The sequence below is a fragment of the Gambusia affinis genome, linkage group LG05, assembly GCF_019740435.1.
Source record: "Gambusia affinis linkage group LG05, SWU_Gaff_1.0, whole genome shotgun sequence".
NCBI lineage: Eukaryota > Metazoa > Chordata > Actinopteri > Cyprinodontiformes > Poeciliidae > Gambusia > Gambusia affinis.
Window position 1 is genome coordinate 2686613 of NC_057872.1, and position 12732 is coordinate 2699344.

Genomic DNA, 12732 nt, shown 5'->3' on the forward strand with positions numbered 1-12732 from the left:
ATCCATCCATCCATCCATCCATCCATCCATCCATCCATCCATCCATCCATCCATCCATCCATCCATCCATCCATCCATCCATCCATCCATCCATCCATCCATCCATCCATCCATCCATCCATCCATCCATCCATCCATCCATCCATCCATCCATCCATCCATCCATCCATCCATCCATCCATCCATCCATCCATCCATCCATCCATCCATCCATCCATCCATCCATCCATCCTCTTTTGCTTATCTGGTGTTGAGTCGCGGGGGTAGCAGCTTCAGAAGGGAGTCCCAGAATTCCCTCTCCCCAGCCACTTCTTTCAGCTCTTCTGGGGGAATCCCAAGGCGTTCCCAGGGCCGCCGAGAGACATAGTCCCTCCAATGTGTCCTGGGTCTTCCCCGGGGCCTCCTCCTGGTGGGACGTGCCCGGAACACCTCACCAGGGAGGGGTCCAGGAGGCATCCTAACCAGATGCCCTAGCCACCTCAACTGACTCCTCTCGACGTGAAGGAGCAGCGGCTCTACTCTGAGTCCCTCCTAGATGACTGAGCTTCTCACCCTATCTCTAAGGGAGAGCCCAGACACCCTACGAAGGAAACCCATTTTGACTGCCTATATCCGTGATCTCGTTCTTTCGGTCATGACCCAAAGCTCATGACCATAGATGAGGGTGGGAACGTAGATCGATTGGTAAATCGAGAGCTTAGCTTTTTAGCTCAGTTCTCTCTTCACCACGACGGACCGGTAGAGCGCCCCCTTGACGGCAGAAGCTGCGCCAATCCACTTGTCGATCTCCCGCTCCCTTCTTCCCTCATTCGTGAACAAGATCCCAAGATACTTGGACTCCTCCACTTGGGGCAGGACATCCCCCCTAACTGGAAATGAGCCCAACTTACTGCTGGCAATGCGGACCAGACTCCGACACCGGTCATACAGGTACCTGACAGCCTGTATCAAATGGCCCGGTACCCCATACTCCCGGAGAACCCTCCACAGGGCTCCCCGAAGGACAAAGTCAAACACCTTCTCCAAGTCCACAAAACACATGTAGACCGGTTGGGCAAACTCCCATGCACTCTCCAGGACCCTGACGAAGGTATAGAGCTGGTCCAGTCTTCCACAACCACGACAAAAACTACACTGCTCTTCCTGAATCTGAGATTTGACTATCCGACAGACCCTCCTCTCCAGGACCCCTGAATAGCCCTTGCCAGGGAGGCTTAAGAGTGTGACCCCCCTGTAATTGGAGCACACCCTCCAGACCCCCTTTTTGAACAGGGGGACCACCAACCCAGTCTGCCAATCCAGGGGAACTGCCCCCAATGTCCATGCAATATTGCAGAGCCGCGTCAGCCAACACAACCCTACAACATCCAGAGCCTTAAGGAACTCCAGGCTGATCTCATCCACCCCTTCGGGGCCCTGCCACCGAGGAGCTTTATAACCACCTCGGCGACCTCATCCCCAGAGATTGGAGAGCTCAACCCAAAGTCCCCAGACTCAGCTTCCTCAATGGAAGGCATATTGGTGGGATTGAGGAGTTCTTCGAAGTACTCTTCCCACCTGCCCACAACATCCCGAGGCAAGGTCAGCAGCACACCATCCCCTCTATAGACAGTGGTGGTGCTGTACTGCTTCCCCCTCCTGAGAGGTCGGCTGGAGGACCAGAATCGCCTCAAAGCCATACGAAAGTCTTTCTCCATGGCCTCTCCAAACTCCTCCCACGCCCCAGTTGTTGCCTCAGCAACCACCCAAGCCGCATGCCGCTTCGCCCGCTGGTACCCATCAGCTGCTCCCGGAGTCCCACAGGCCAAAAAGGCCCGATAGGACTCCTTCTTCAGCCTGACAGCATCCCTCACTGAATGTGTCTACCAACAGGTCTGAGGTTTGCCGCCATGACAGGCACCGACAACCTTGTGGCCACAGCTCAGATGAGCCGCCTCGACAATGGAGGCACGGAACATAGTCCACTCAGACTCAATGTCCCCCACGTCCCCCGGAAAGTGTTTGAAGTTCTGCCTGAGATGGGAATTAAAGCTCCACCTCACAGAGGATTCTGCCAGATGTTCCCAGCAGACCCTCACAACATGTTTGGGCCTGCCAGGTCTGACCGGCATCCTCCCCCGCCACCGGAGCCAACTCACTACCAGGTAGTGGTCAGTGGACAGCTCCACACGTATCTTCACCCAAGTGTCCAAGACATACGGCCGCAGATCCGATGAAACGATGGCAAAACCTCAGCCTAGTGTGTCCTGGTGCCAAGTGCACGTGTGGACACCCTTATGCTTGAACATGGTGTTCGTTATGGACAATCCGTGACAAGCACAAAAGTCCAACAACAGAACACTGCTAGAGTTCAGATAGGGGGGACCGTTCCTCCAACCACACCCTTCCAGGTATCACTGTCATTGCCCACGTGAGCAGGGCAATGACAGTGAGACTGAGGGTCCCTCTCAAGAAAACTGGTACCAGAACCAGAGCCATGCGTCGAGGTGAGACCTACTATTTCTAGCCGGAACCTCTCAACCTCACACACTTGCTCCAGCTCTTTCCCCACCAGAGAGGTGACATTCCATGTCCCAACAGCCAGCTTCTGCAACTGAGGGTCAAACCACCAGGGTCCGCTCCCTCGGCTGCCACCCATCTCACAATGCACCCGACCCTTTTGGCCCCTCTCACAGGTGGTGGGCCCATGGGCGGGGGGACAGATGTTTCCTCTTCGGGCTGAGCCCGAAGAGGAAACATGGGTAAAAGCCCAGACGCTCACTGTCGTGTCCCTCCTCTAGGCCTGGCTCCAGAGTGGGGCCCTGGTGACCCACTTGGTGAGGTCACCAGGGCCTCACCTAGTGGTGAGGCCCTGGTGTCCAATGTCCAATGTTTTTAATCATCATTGGGGTCTTCAGGCTGCACTTTGTCTTGTCCCTCACCTAGGACTTGTATGCCTTGGGTGACCCTACCAGGGGCATGAAGCCCCAGACAGCATAGCTCCTAGGATCATTGGGGCACTGAAACCCCTCCACCAAGGAACAGGCTACCACCTCTCCTTCACAATGGAATGTTGTCACAGTGACAGTTTGGGGGCTTGGCCTCCACTAGCTCATGCCATATCTTTATGTAGCTAATACTTCTGTTAGCTCTACTGTTTTACAAAGTACTCCAGCATCCAGGATAACTTTCTATTGGAAAACAACTCCTCTTTCCATGTTTCCCTGACAGTACCCCAGTACTCCACTAACTAGAAACTTTAAATACCAGGTGATGAGGACAGACTGTGACCTGACCTGGATCACAGAGGAGCTGCTGCTGCTCTGTAAGACCCAGCAGACAGATAAGCGGAACAATGCAGAAGTGATACGGTCTTGAGGTGTCACAGGTTAGCATGAAGGCACATTTGTGTTGCCATACCTGTCCGGAGGCAGAGCTGGTTGAAGTCAGAACAGCAGCTGTTGTAGGTCTTACACAGGTTGTCACAGCGACAGTTTGGGGGCTTGGCCTCCACTAGCTCATAGCATCTGTTCCTGCAGGAGCCAGAGGTCGGTATGTAGAGCGACCCGGAGTGAGCTGCCGACAGGAAAAACAGAGCTTCAGGAGGAATATCTAAACCTCAGGTCGTCTTCGTCATTCATGGCTTACACAGATATAAACGAGATGAAATAAGATGCATCTGGTAGAACATCAAGCCCTGTCACATTTATGAAGTGTCATTTTTTTATGCTCCTGTTTCATACAGCGTTTGTTTGTTGGAATAAGACCTGTAAACCTTTACAGTGTTCTACTGCATCAGGGATTGGTTAGCATAATTTGCTCTGATGACACTGTTCCATCTTTTATCAATACTTACTGATCAGATCAGGGGTGTTCAATTCTCCAACCTTCAGTGTGACCCCTTGACCTCTCCAAGTGGTCAAATATAGTACTTATGTCAACATCTTCAGCTGCAGAGGTGTACAGTGCTCTTCTTGGCTGCTGATATGATGACAGAAGCCACACTGCTGCACAGTGTATTACATAAAGAACTAATGATGAGGTTTAAAGTCAGGTCTGTGGAGAAAGCTCCAGTATTCAGGAGATTTCTAGTTTTAGTTCTGAAGTTTGGATGCTTTGTCAGCTGATGTTTTTCTGAAAACTCAAGCAACGCTTCTACAGTTTTTCCAAGTTCTGTTATATCACAACCTTATTCCACATTGTGCTAAATGAATCTCTTTCCTCAAAAGCTTGAAGAGAGAAATACTGTAGAAGCAAACTGATGCTAATAAGATCATTGAGGTAAGATGCTACACTAAAGCTACAATTTGGCTTCTCGTCTATCCCTTAATGTCTTTACATTGAGGCCCAGTGTGTTGCTTTTAGAACTTTCTGTTCTTTTCAGATGATTTATGGAGGTCGACATGTGTGTGCTTACTAATGCTGAACTGTACTTAATAATTATTAATGATTTAACAGTTATGCAGTTCCACTTTACCAGACGGCCAGATTGCTTTGGATTGCTCTAATAAATTAAATCATCATTTGAAAGCTATATTTGAGATTTGCTTAGGTTATCTTGTCTTGATGATCTTAAACATGAAATCTGAAAGCAGGTAAATACTTTTTCTCACCGTTGTATTTGCTAGGTTGTGTATTTTAATATTTCATGATAGTACGTTGTAATAATGATTATGTTAGATGTACAATAAACATATGCTGAGGTGAAAACTGATAAAAGAAACAGAATTTAGAGCAGTAGTGGGCAGTGTTTTTGGTTGGGGGATTGTGGGAATAAAATCGCAGTGCCGATGTTTGATCAAAGTCTGTCTTGGTTTGAGAGTGGAAAGACTTGGAGGAATAAGGGGTGGAGAATGAACTCCAACGCTCTCCTTATGCTGACTGTAGGCCGATCACCATCATACACTCTGTCTCTGTGAGGAAACATGAGTCGACCAATCACAGCTTCCCCTGGTTCACAGAGATCTGTTGTAAACTCCCCACCATGCTCCACTCCCTCGCTTCGTTTGCACTGGCACACACGTCTCGTCCTGAAATCAGCCAACTGTGTATGAGAAATTTGAGCAAAGCTGCAGGTCCCATCTAACCGCATGTTGCTTGCGTTTTCAGGACCCATCTAATGAAAACAGCGTGTCATGGTAACTGATGTTTGTGTGTCCCAAGTCAAAATATATCGCTTTCTGAGAGTGAGATCTGTTCATGCTCTCATTAAAACCAGGAACATAGAGCACACCACCCCAGTTCTAAAGTCCTTCCATTGAGAGAATAGAGAAGATTATAAACCACAGAACGGCTTCACACCACAACACATTAAAGTTCTGCTGTTGATCAATCTTCCTCTGCATCTCCAGAACCAGAAGAATCGTTCACTTTTTATGCTTCTGTTTCAGCTCAGTAACTTAGAGCTGAAACACTACGTTACTTTTTAAATCAAGGCTAAAAGCCCACCTGTTTAGAGCTGCTATTCATTAATAATAACTGTAGTGACTGATATATTTGGTGTATACTTGCTTGATGATTGTGATGAAGGCATCAGACAAAATGTAATGTTTTTTACTTGTTTCATGATTGCTTACAGTTTTATATAGAGCACTTTGAACGGCCTTGCTTCTTAAATTCATCCTTTCTGTTGATCCAACATTCAAACTCCAAAAAGCTTGATTCAGAAAGCTGGAGCTGTGATATTTTAAGATTACAGTCAGCTCCAACATTACTTACATGAATTCATCAAATTAACCGTTAAGCAGCACAGTGTATAGATAATGTTACAGAATGTCCTTCAACCTCATCTTAACATAAAATAATACAAAGAAAACATAAGTTCTCTGTCTGAAACATGCTGATGCTGCGTTTGATTCCAGTCGAAAGAAGCGGCAGAAATCTGCAGCGAATCTTGTTTTTGCTTCATGTGGGTTTTCTGCTGCACAGCTCTTCACATGTTCAATAGCTGGTAGAACATCATGTCCCAGCAGGCTGAGCACCACCTGCTCGGCCTCTATGCTATTCTCAGTTCATGCTTTCAAACCACAAACTTGATTTCTATCACTTCTGACAGGATCAAGTCAAAGGAATAATCCTCCACCTCAGGTTTCATGAAAATTTTTCACTCACACACGAAGGATTACCGACTGAGATTTTAGTGTTTTTATAGCTACATAGAAAACCATGTTAGTTTTAGCCTATTGCCAGCAGTCTTAGACACATCAGGGAGCCTCTCTGCCTGGCCAGTGCCAGCTTTTCATTGCACATCTTCAGTCCAAGCTGAAGCCAGCAGATATATGATCAGACGCTATTTTTAATGTATTTATTTATTTTTCAGAAGAAAAGTATGTCAACGCAAAGTCCTGGTATGGTATTAGCACACTTCTAATTTTGAGGGACTTGAAAACCACCTACATAAAACATACAAACTAATAACTCTTACATCTTAGAGCTCATAAGTACAGAAACGTATTTATCTATTTATTTTCAGAAATTTATTTAAGTGCTTTCAGCAGCCAGTCAAGCTAATCTAAAGCACATTTTTCATAGCATTTTAGCGGTGCGCTAGTACTTATAGGACGTAATAGCGCCCCCTGCTGTAAGTAGATGGCACCATACGTGTAATGAAAACGTCATCAGTCAAGGAAACTATAATGACGCATCATACGCAGCTGGTTCTGAAGTAATGGGGTGCCAATGGGCCCCATCTTGATTTTTTGCTAAAATTCGATTTTGTTTTCTTAAGTGGTCATTCATGTAAATTGCACATATAAATAATAAGAAGAATAAAGCACAATTAATAGGACCGGTCTTCAGTGAAGCATTGACTGAAGCCTCTGTAGAGAAGTCTGTTTGGATGTGTAGTCAGAGCCAAGAGTGGTGGGACTGTGATGTGTTTCAGTGTCACACACTTCTTTCATAATTTCATATTTCTAATTTCAGCCATTGTTTAAATCCAGATTTACCATGTCTGGCTTCTCATGGTGCAGAATTATGATGCATGCCTCATGTAAGTCACGTAAAAGCCAGATAACAAAAAAAATCGGATACACAAAGCAGATTTTTTTTTCTGTTCAGACTGCAGTGAGAACGTGGGATATTTGTGTGCTGTGTGATCGTAGCTGTAGACAGAACCACCAACACCCCCATTGTGGTTACCTGGTGTCTGCTGCATTGTTGAATGTTGTGGCTTTTGGGGGAGCAGTGTAGGTCCCTTCGGTTTTGGCTCTTGGTGGCCCCAGAGTCAATGTTGAGGGTCCCTCAGCAACCCCTTCAACACCTTAAACTTCAGACAGCCTCTACCTTCACTTCTCACTATGCACACACACACTCCTACGCACACACACTTATAACCACATTATTACATCCACTGTCTGTATTATCTTATCCTCAAGGCGACACCTTGCTGCCTATCGGTACTGTAATTCTTTAAAGCTTGTTATGCAGCAGTGATATTTTTGCTGCATAACGATATTATGCTTCCATATTTTTGGTATTTTGGTAATATTTTTGCTTCCATCTTTAATGGAGCAAATCTGGACCAACACTGTAGAGCAACCAGACCCACCATGCTGTCCTTGTGGGTTCTTCAGTGTTGTCATTTGAGACTATTAGTTCTAATTCAGTTTCTGAGAATGAACAACGGGCTAAAGGTTATAAAGCACCTCAGTTAAAGAATGGACTTTGACTAGGTCACTCCAAAACCTCCTTTTATTTGTGTTTGGACTTGATGTTGTACTTTGGATATCTGTTCTGCAGCACAACCCTACTGTGCATAAGTTTAAAGTCATGAATGAAGAAATTTCAAAATTTATGTTTTTATTCATCTGGAACCAGAAAATAATTCTGTTTCATCAACTACCTCCATGTTTTACTCTTTTCCTTTAATAAAATCACCATTCAAAAATTGCATTTGTTCTCTCTGGTTATGTTTGTCTGGTACTAATATCTCTATATGATTTGAACTGGGCCAAAGACTTTGAATATGTGCTTTTTTGCATTGTACTTTATATTAAACTCCTAGGAAAATTGTTTAAAAGTCTTGGGATTTTGATGAATATAAACAATATTCAAGAATTGAAAATTAGGAAGTTATCTGCATTTTGGGGGGGACAAGATGAAGCTATTACTATCATGCATCAATATGTATACGACTATACTATACTTTTTCATATGTGTATATGAAAATATACAGAAGATCCGTTCAATTAAGGCTTTCTAAGAGCTGAGGCTGTTTTATTAACAGCTATGACTGAAAACTGTCCCTGTGTTGTCATATCATGCTGATGTCCTCCTTTCCTTCATCGTAATGATGGGGCCCACTGCCACATGCAGCTTATTAACAGGCAACAGGAAGGAAACTTTTCAATGATATGATCCCAGAGGAGGAGCCATACTACACACACACACACACACACGCACACGCACACACGCAGGGAGCTCAAGGCCAAAGTCACAGTGTACTCACACTCCATCCTGGCTGCGGTCCCGTCCTCTCCTGAGCGCTTGGGCCGGCCGGAGACAAAGCCCCAACACAGGTCTGAGCTGCACAGCACCGACAGCATCCACACACACTGAGGGGACAGCAACCAGCCTGGCATTACAACACACTCTCACACTTCAGCTGTTTAACCTCTAACTGCAAGGCAAAACACAAGATGACTGCTCCTGCACCCCTTCAGACCCCACGCACACCCTGGGCAGTAGGGACCACCTACATGCCAGAAGCTTGCAGCTGACACACACACACACACACATCCAGAATGGTTCTGCAGCTGGAAATGAGAAACAGAGGAAATATGCCAAATCCAGGCAGAGGTGTGCAGAGCGACACAGCAGCATGTCTTACCGTACCAGTTTCTGCAGCAACATGCTTCCTCCTGACAGCAGTCCTGAGCTGAGGGTCCGAGACACTTCAGGAGCCAAGGACCACTGAGGAGGAGGGCACTTAAATACAACCAGAGGGAGGGGCCGGAGAAGCGGACCGGAATCCTATTGGTTTGGGTGTGGAGGAGGGGCTCCTGGCTGAGCTGGAGGTTATGGGGTTAATGGGGTGCCAATGGGTCCCATCCTTGATTATACGCTTCTATGTAAAATGATTCATGTCCCACTGATTTCATACTGTCAGAATTTGAATTTTTTTACATCATGAGCCAGAACAACTCAGGGACCAGCAAACCTGCAAAGTGGAAGAAATCTGTTGAAAATCTGAAAGCGTGAGTTTGCATTGAGCCACACTGAGTCCAGAACCAGTAAAACAGTAAACAGCTGTCTGCAGGTCTGCAGGACAGTCTCTACCAAACAGCTCAGGCTGTCAAATATGATGGACAGCTTCTGGAAACCAGACTCTGTTAACTTTAGGCCTGGCCCACAGTGTCCAAAGTGGGGCCTGTGGGCCGTTTGCGTCGCCAGCATCAAACAAATTCGTCCCACCAATTTGTTGGTTGATGGTTGAAGCAGCTGGAGACTGTTAAAATAATTATGTTTTGTTATCATTCTTACATTAATAGTTTTACTAGTTGTTTTTCATTTAAATTTGTTAAACTGTGTGAAAGACAGAACTAGCTTTTTCCCTTCACTTTGAACATGTTTTCTCCAGATGTTCTTTTATCTACTGGAATACTCCTTACTTGTTAGACTGCCCGTGTGTAGGATGTTAGTTTCTATGTTCCTTCTTCCTTGTTCAGAATAACCCATCGTGTTTTAATTTATTACCCCCCACATTCCATTTCACTCCTGCTTTGTTTTTCTCAAATTCTCTCAGTAGTCCTGAACAGAAGAACCACTGCTTAGGATCCTCTTAGGGTCCACGAGCCATAGGTTGGGAAACTGTCAAGGGAAAACTGCATTCACTAAAAGTTCAGCAAAGAACTAACAGAATTATGCACGGAATTATCCAACTAAAATTTATCAGAGTCTAAGCTAATAATGATTTGCAAAAGCTTTCTTTCCCTTTTTTTAAAAAATATCCTGGTAATACCATGCTAGTTTGGAATTAAATTAAATACCTTTAAGTGTTGAAGACAATTGATACTGCAGTGTTCATAGACCATGAAGTATTTGTTGCATTTAAATCGAACCGTTAATTTAAAGTTTAATTCTATAAATGAATCTACAATTTATTGAAATGAGTGTGTGATTATGAGAACAAACAAACTGTACTGAAGAAATGAGTAACTGATCAAATGATTAATTATTTAATATATTAAAAAAACAAAACAAAACACATTGTCAGCTGGTCCAAAATGCAAGATTAAGTGAGATTAAGAGAAATCCCAATAAGGCAGCAGCAATTTTGACACATGGATATTTGTCATGTGTCAGTACAGATTACCATAGACAGTAGATTTCAATTAGGATAAAACTCCCACATCTTCTCTAGATAATCACAGAGCATTCATCTTTTAATAATCAAGCTCTCTGCTTTCCTTTTAAACCTGACCACATCTATCCATTCACTGATGCACTAGCCCAGACTTTGATGCACCTAAATCTGCTTTCAGGTACATTATTAAAACTTGGCTATAAACAGCAAGAGTTTTCTAACAGAGCGACCTAAATCATGGTAGAATTCATGTTTCCAGTCAATTACAACAAGTCGGCAAGAACCTGCAGCAGCAAAGCAGTCCCATACCATCACACTGCCACCACCATGTTTAACATCAGGTATGATGTTCTTGTGTCCACAGAATATTTTCCCAATATTTTTGAAGTCTTATGAGGTTTCCACGACTTTGTGTTCTTCTGGGTCAGCAGTGGTTCTGATCCTGGAACTATTTCATGAAGGCCATTTTTGCCCAGTCTGTTCCTTTTTGTTAATCCATGAACTCTGACCTTAACTGAGGTGGTGTAGCCTGCAGTCGTTCTCCTGAAGGAGGCGATGAGGAGCTCTTGGACTAGTTTCAGTAAGTCAGCCACTTGTAGGAAATGTTTGCATTATTCCATATGTTCTCCATGTGTGCATAATGGCGCCCACTGTAGTTCTCTGGAATCCTGAAACCTTTGAAATGGCTCGTAACCCTTTCCCGACTAATCGCTGTTCTTGTTTCTCATCTGTTAATTTCTTTCGATGTGTTACTGTCTGAGGTTTTTTGTGTGTGTGTATTTCCTGTTGTCAGATTTCTACTTATGTGATTTACTGATTCTTCTTGAGTAGCAGGAATCAGGTGTGCCTGATAAAACTGAACAAAAAAAAAAAAAAGGTTTCATCAGTTAATTGATCATTTAAGAAGTTGGGGATTTTTTCTTTGGTCTACTGATGAATAAGATTATCATTTGAAAACTGTTTTGTTTTTACTCAGTTTATCTGTTTCATGAAAATTTGCTTGATCGTCTAAGATATTAAGGTGAGACAAAAAAATGCTATATATATATATATATATATATATATATATATATATATATATATATATATATATATATATATATATATATATATATATATATATATATATATATATATATTTCTTTAAGAGATGAAATACTGTTGTCCCACCATATTTTATTGGTTTACCTTGAACTTTCTGACCTCATTTCCCCCATAAAATCATTGAACAGTTCAACATTCAGTAGATTCGGCAATCTCCCTATATTCTATAATTCAATAATTTGACCCTTCTGAAATGAATTCACACAGAAAGAATTTTTCATCATGGTTGTTTAAGGAACAAGAAGCTGCTCCTGCATCAGTTTGGGTTTAACAGAAACATGATCATCCATTCAGTGACTTTTCAATGGAATCTGACCTCTTTGCTGTTAAGGTAAATTCAGATGGATGTTCAGATCTTTCGTAATAAACCCAATAATGATGCACCATATGCCGTGGATCTTATCAGTGCCTCAGAATGCTGCGCTGCACTGATGCAGTAATTCATGCAAATGGAGCTGCAACCGACTACAGAGTGCAGACATTATACAGGACAAACCCTTTGATTTAGTTCATTTTAAGTTCCTTTTGATGAGCAGGTGAATTTCATAATTTGTTATTTAATCCAAAATGGAACCAAAAGCTCTAAACTCGGCCTCTAACATGATTACTTGGGTTAAAACGAAGAGATGGGCTCAGAAGGCTTTTCCTGCTCATTCAAACTTGGAACACATGCAAACTAATCTGTGTAATCTTTGTTTTACTTCAGTAATTTTATACTGGCTGTAACATGTTGCAGGAACATGTTACAGCCAGTATAACAGGAAGTAGATTTAAAATGCAGCAGGACGCTAAACTGACATACATTCATGCATCAAAGAGTTTATAACCTTGATCAGATTATTAGAGATGATTAAAGGTGATGCTTATTGGTGTGTTTGACTGAAAGAAATAGGGATATATATATATATATGTTTGGTTTTGATACATTTATTAAAAGGAAAACCTGAGTTTTTCAGTGCTTTTCAGTAACTTTCTAATCAGCCAGAGCTGATGGAGGGAAAAATCAAGAGACAATTTAAAAAAACGAACATCGTGCATTGGGCCAGTCTCAACACAACAAACAAACTTCCCAAGAATAAAAAGAGAGTTTATTTTCGTTCCAACAATTTTGAACCAAAACTCCAAAGTCAAAACAATTAAAACCAAAGCAGCATGTAGATTTTAACCTGCTGTGGTTTGGTCAGTTTAAAACCAGAACCATCTTCCTCTGTAGAACCAAAGATTGTTTCTGCTACAACACATTCTAGCAACTGAACCAGAGAGTGGTTAGCAGAGCTGTGGCCGGCAGCACAGTGGCTGTTTGTGACGATCTCTGGGATCTCCTCGCTTTTCTCTGAAAGCTT

General features: G+C 43.4%; 1 protein-coding gene across 6 annotated transcripts in view; it reads right to left on the minus strand.

Annotated features, from left to right (window-relative positions):
* LOC122830923 (ectonucleotide pyrophosphatase/phosphodiesterase family member 2-like) overlaps positions 1-8878 on the minus strand; it is a 29729-nt gene extending 20851 nt beyond the window's left edge. For 4 of the 6 annotated variants that reach the window (XR_006370617.1, XM_044116727.1, XM_044116726.1 and 1 more), the window contains exons 1-3: positions 8815-8866; positions 8429-8534; positions 3400-3555 (exon numbers count right to left, since the gene is read on the minus strand). Coding sequence is in view for 5 of the 6 variants with exons in the window: in XM_044116727.1 (XP_043972662.1) it covers positions 3400-3555; positions 8429-8534; positions 8815-8832 (280 nt within the window). In the remaining variant the exon portion in view is untranslated. Of the gene's footprint in view, positions 1-3399; positions 3556-8428; positions 8562-8814 lie in introns of those variants that run through there. The other 2 variants (XM_044116722.1, XM_044116724.1) reach the window with 2 other exon arrangements.
* Between the last annotated feature and the right edge of the window lie 3854 nt (positions 8879-12732).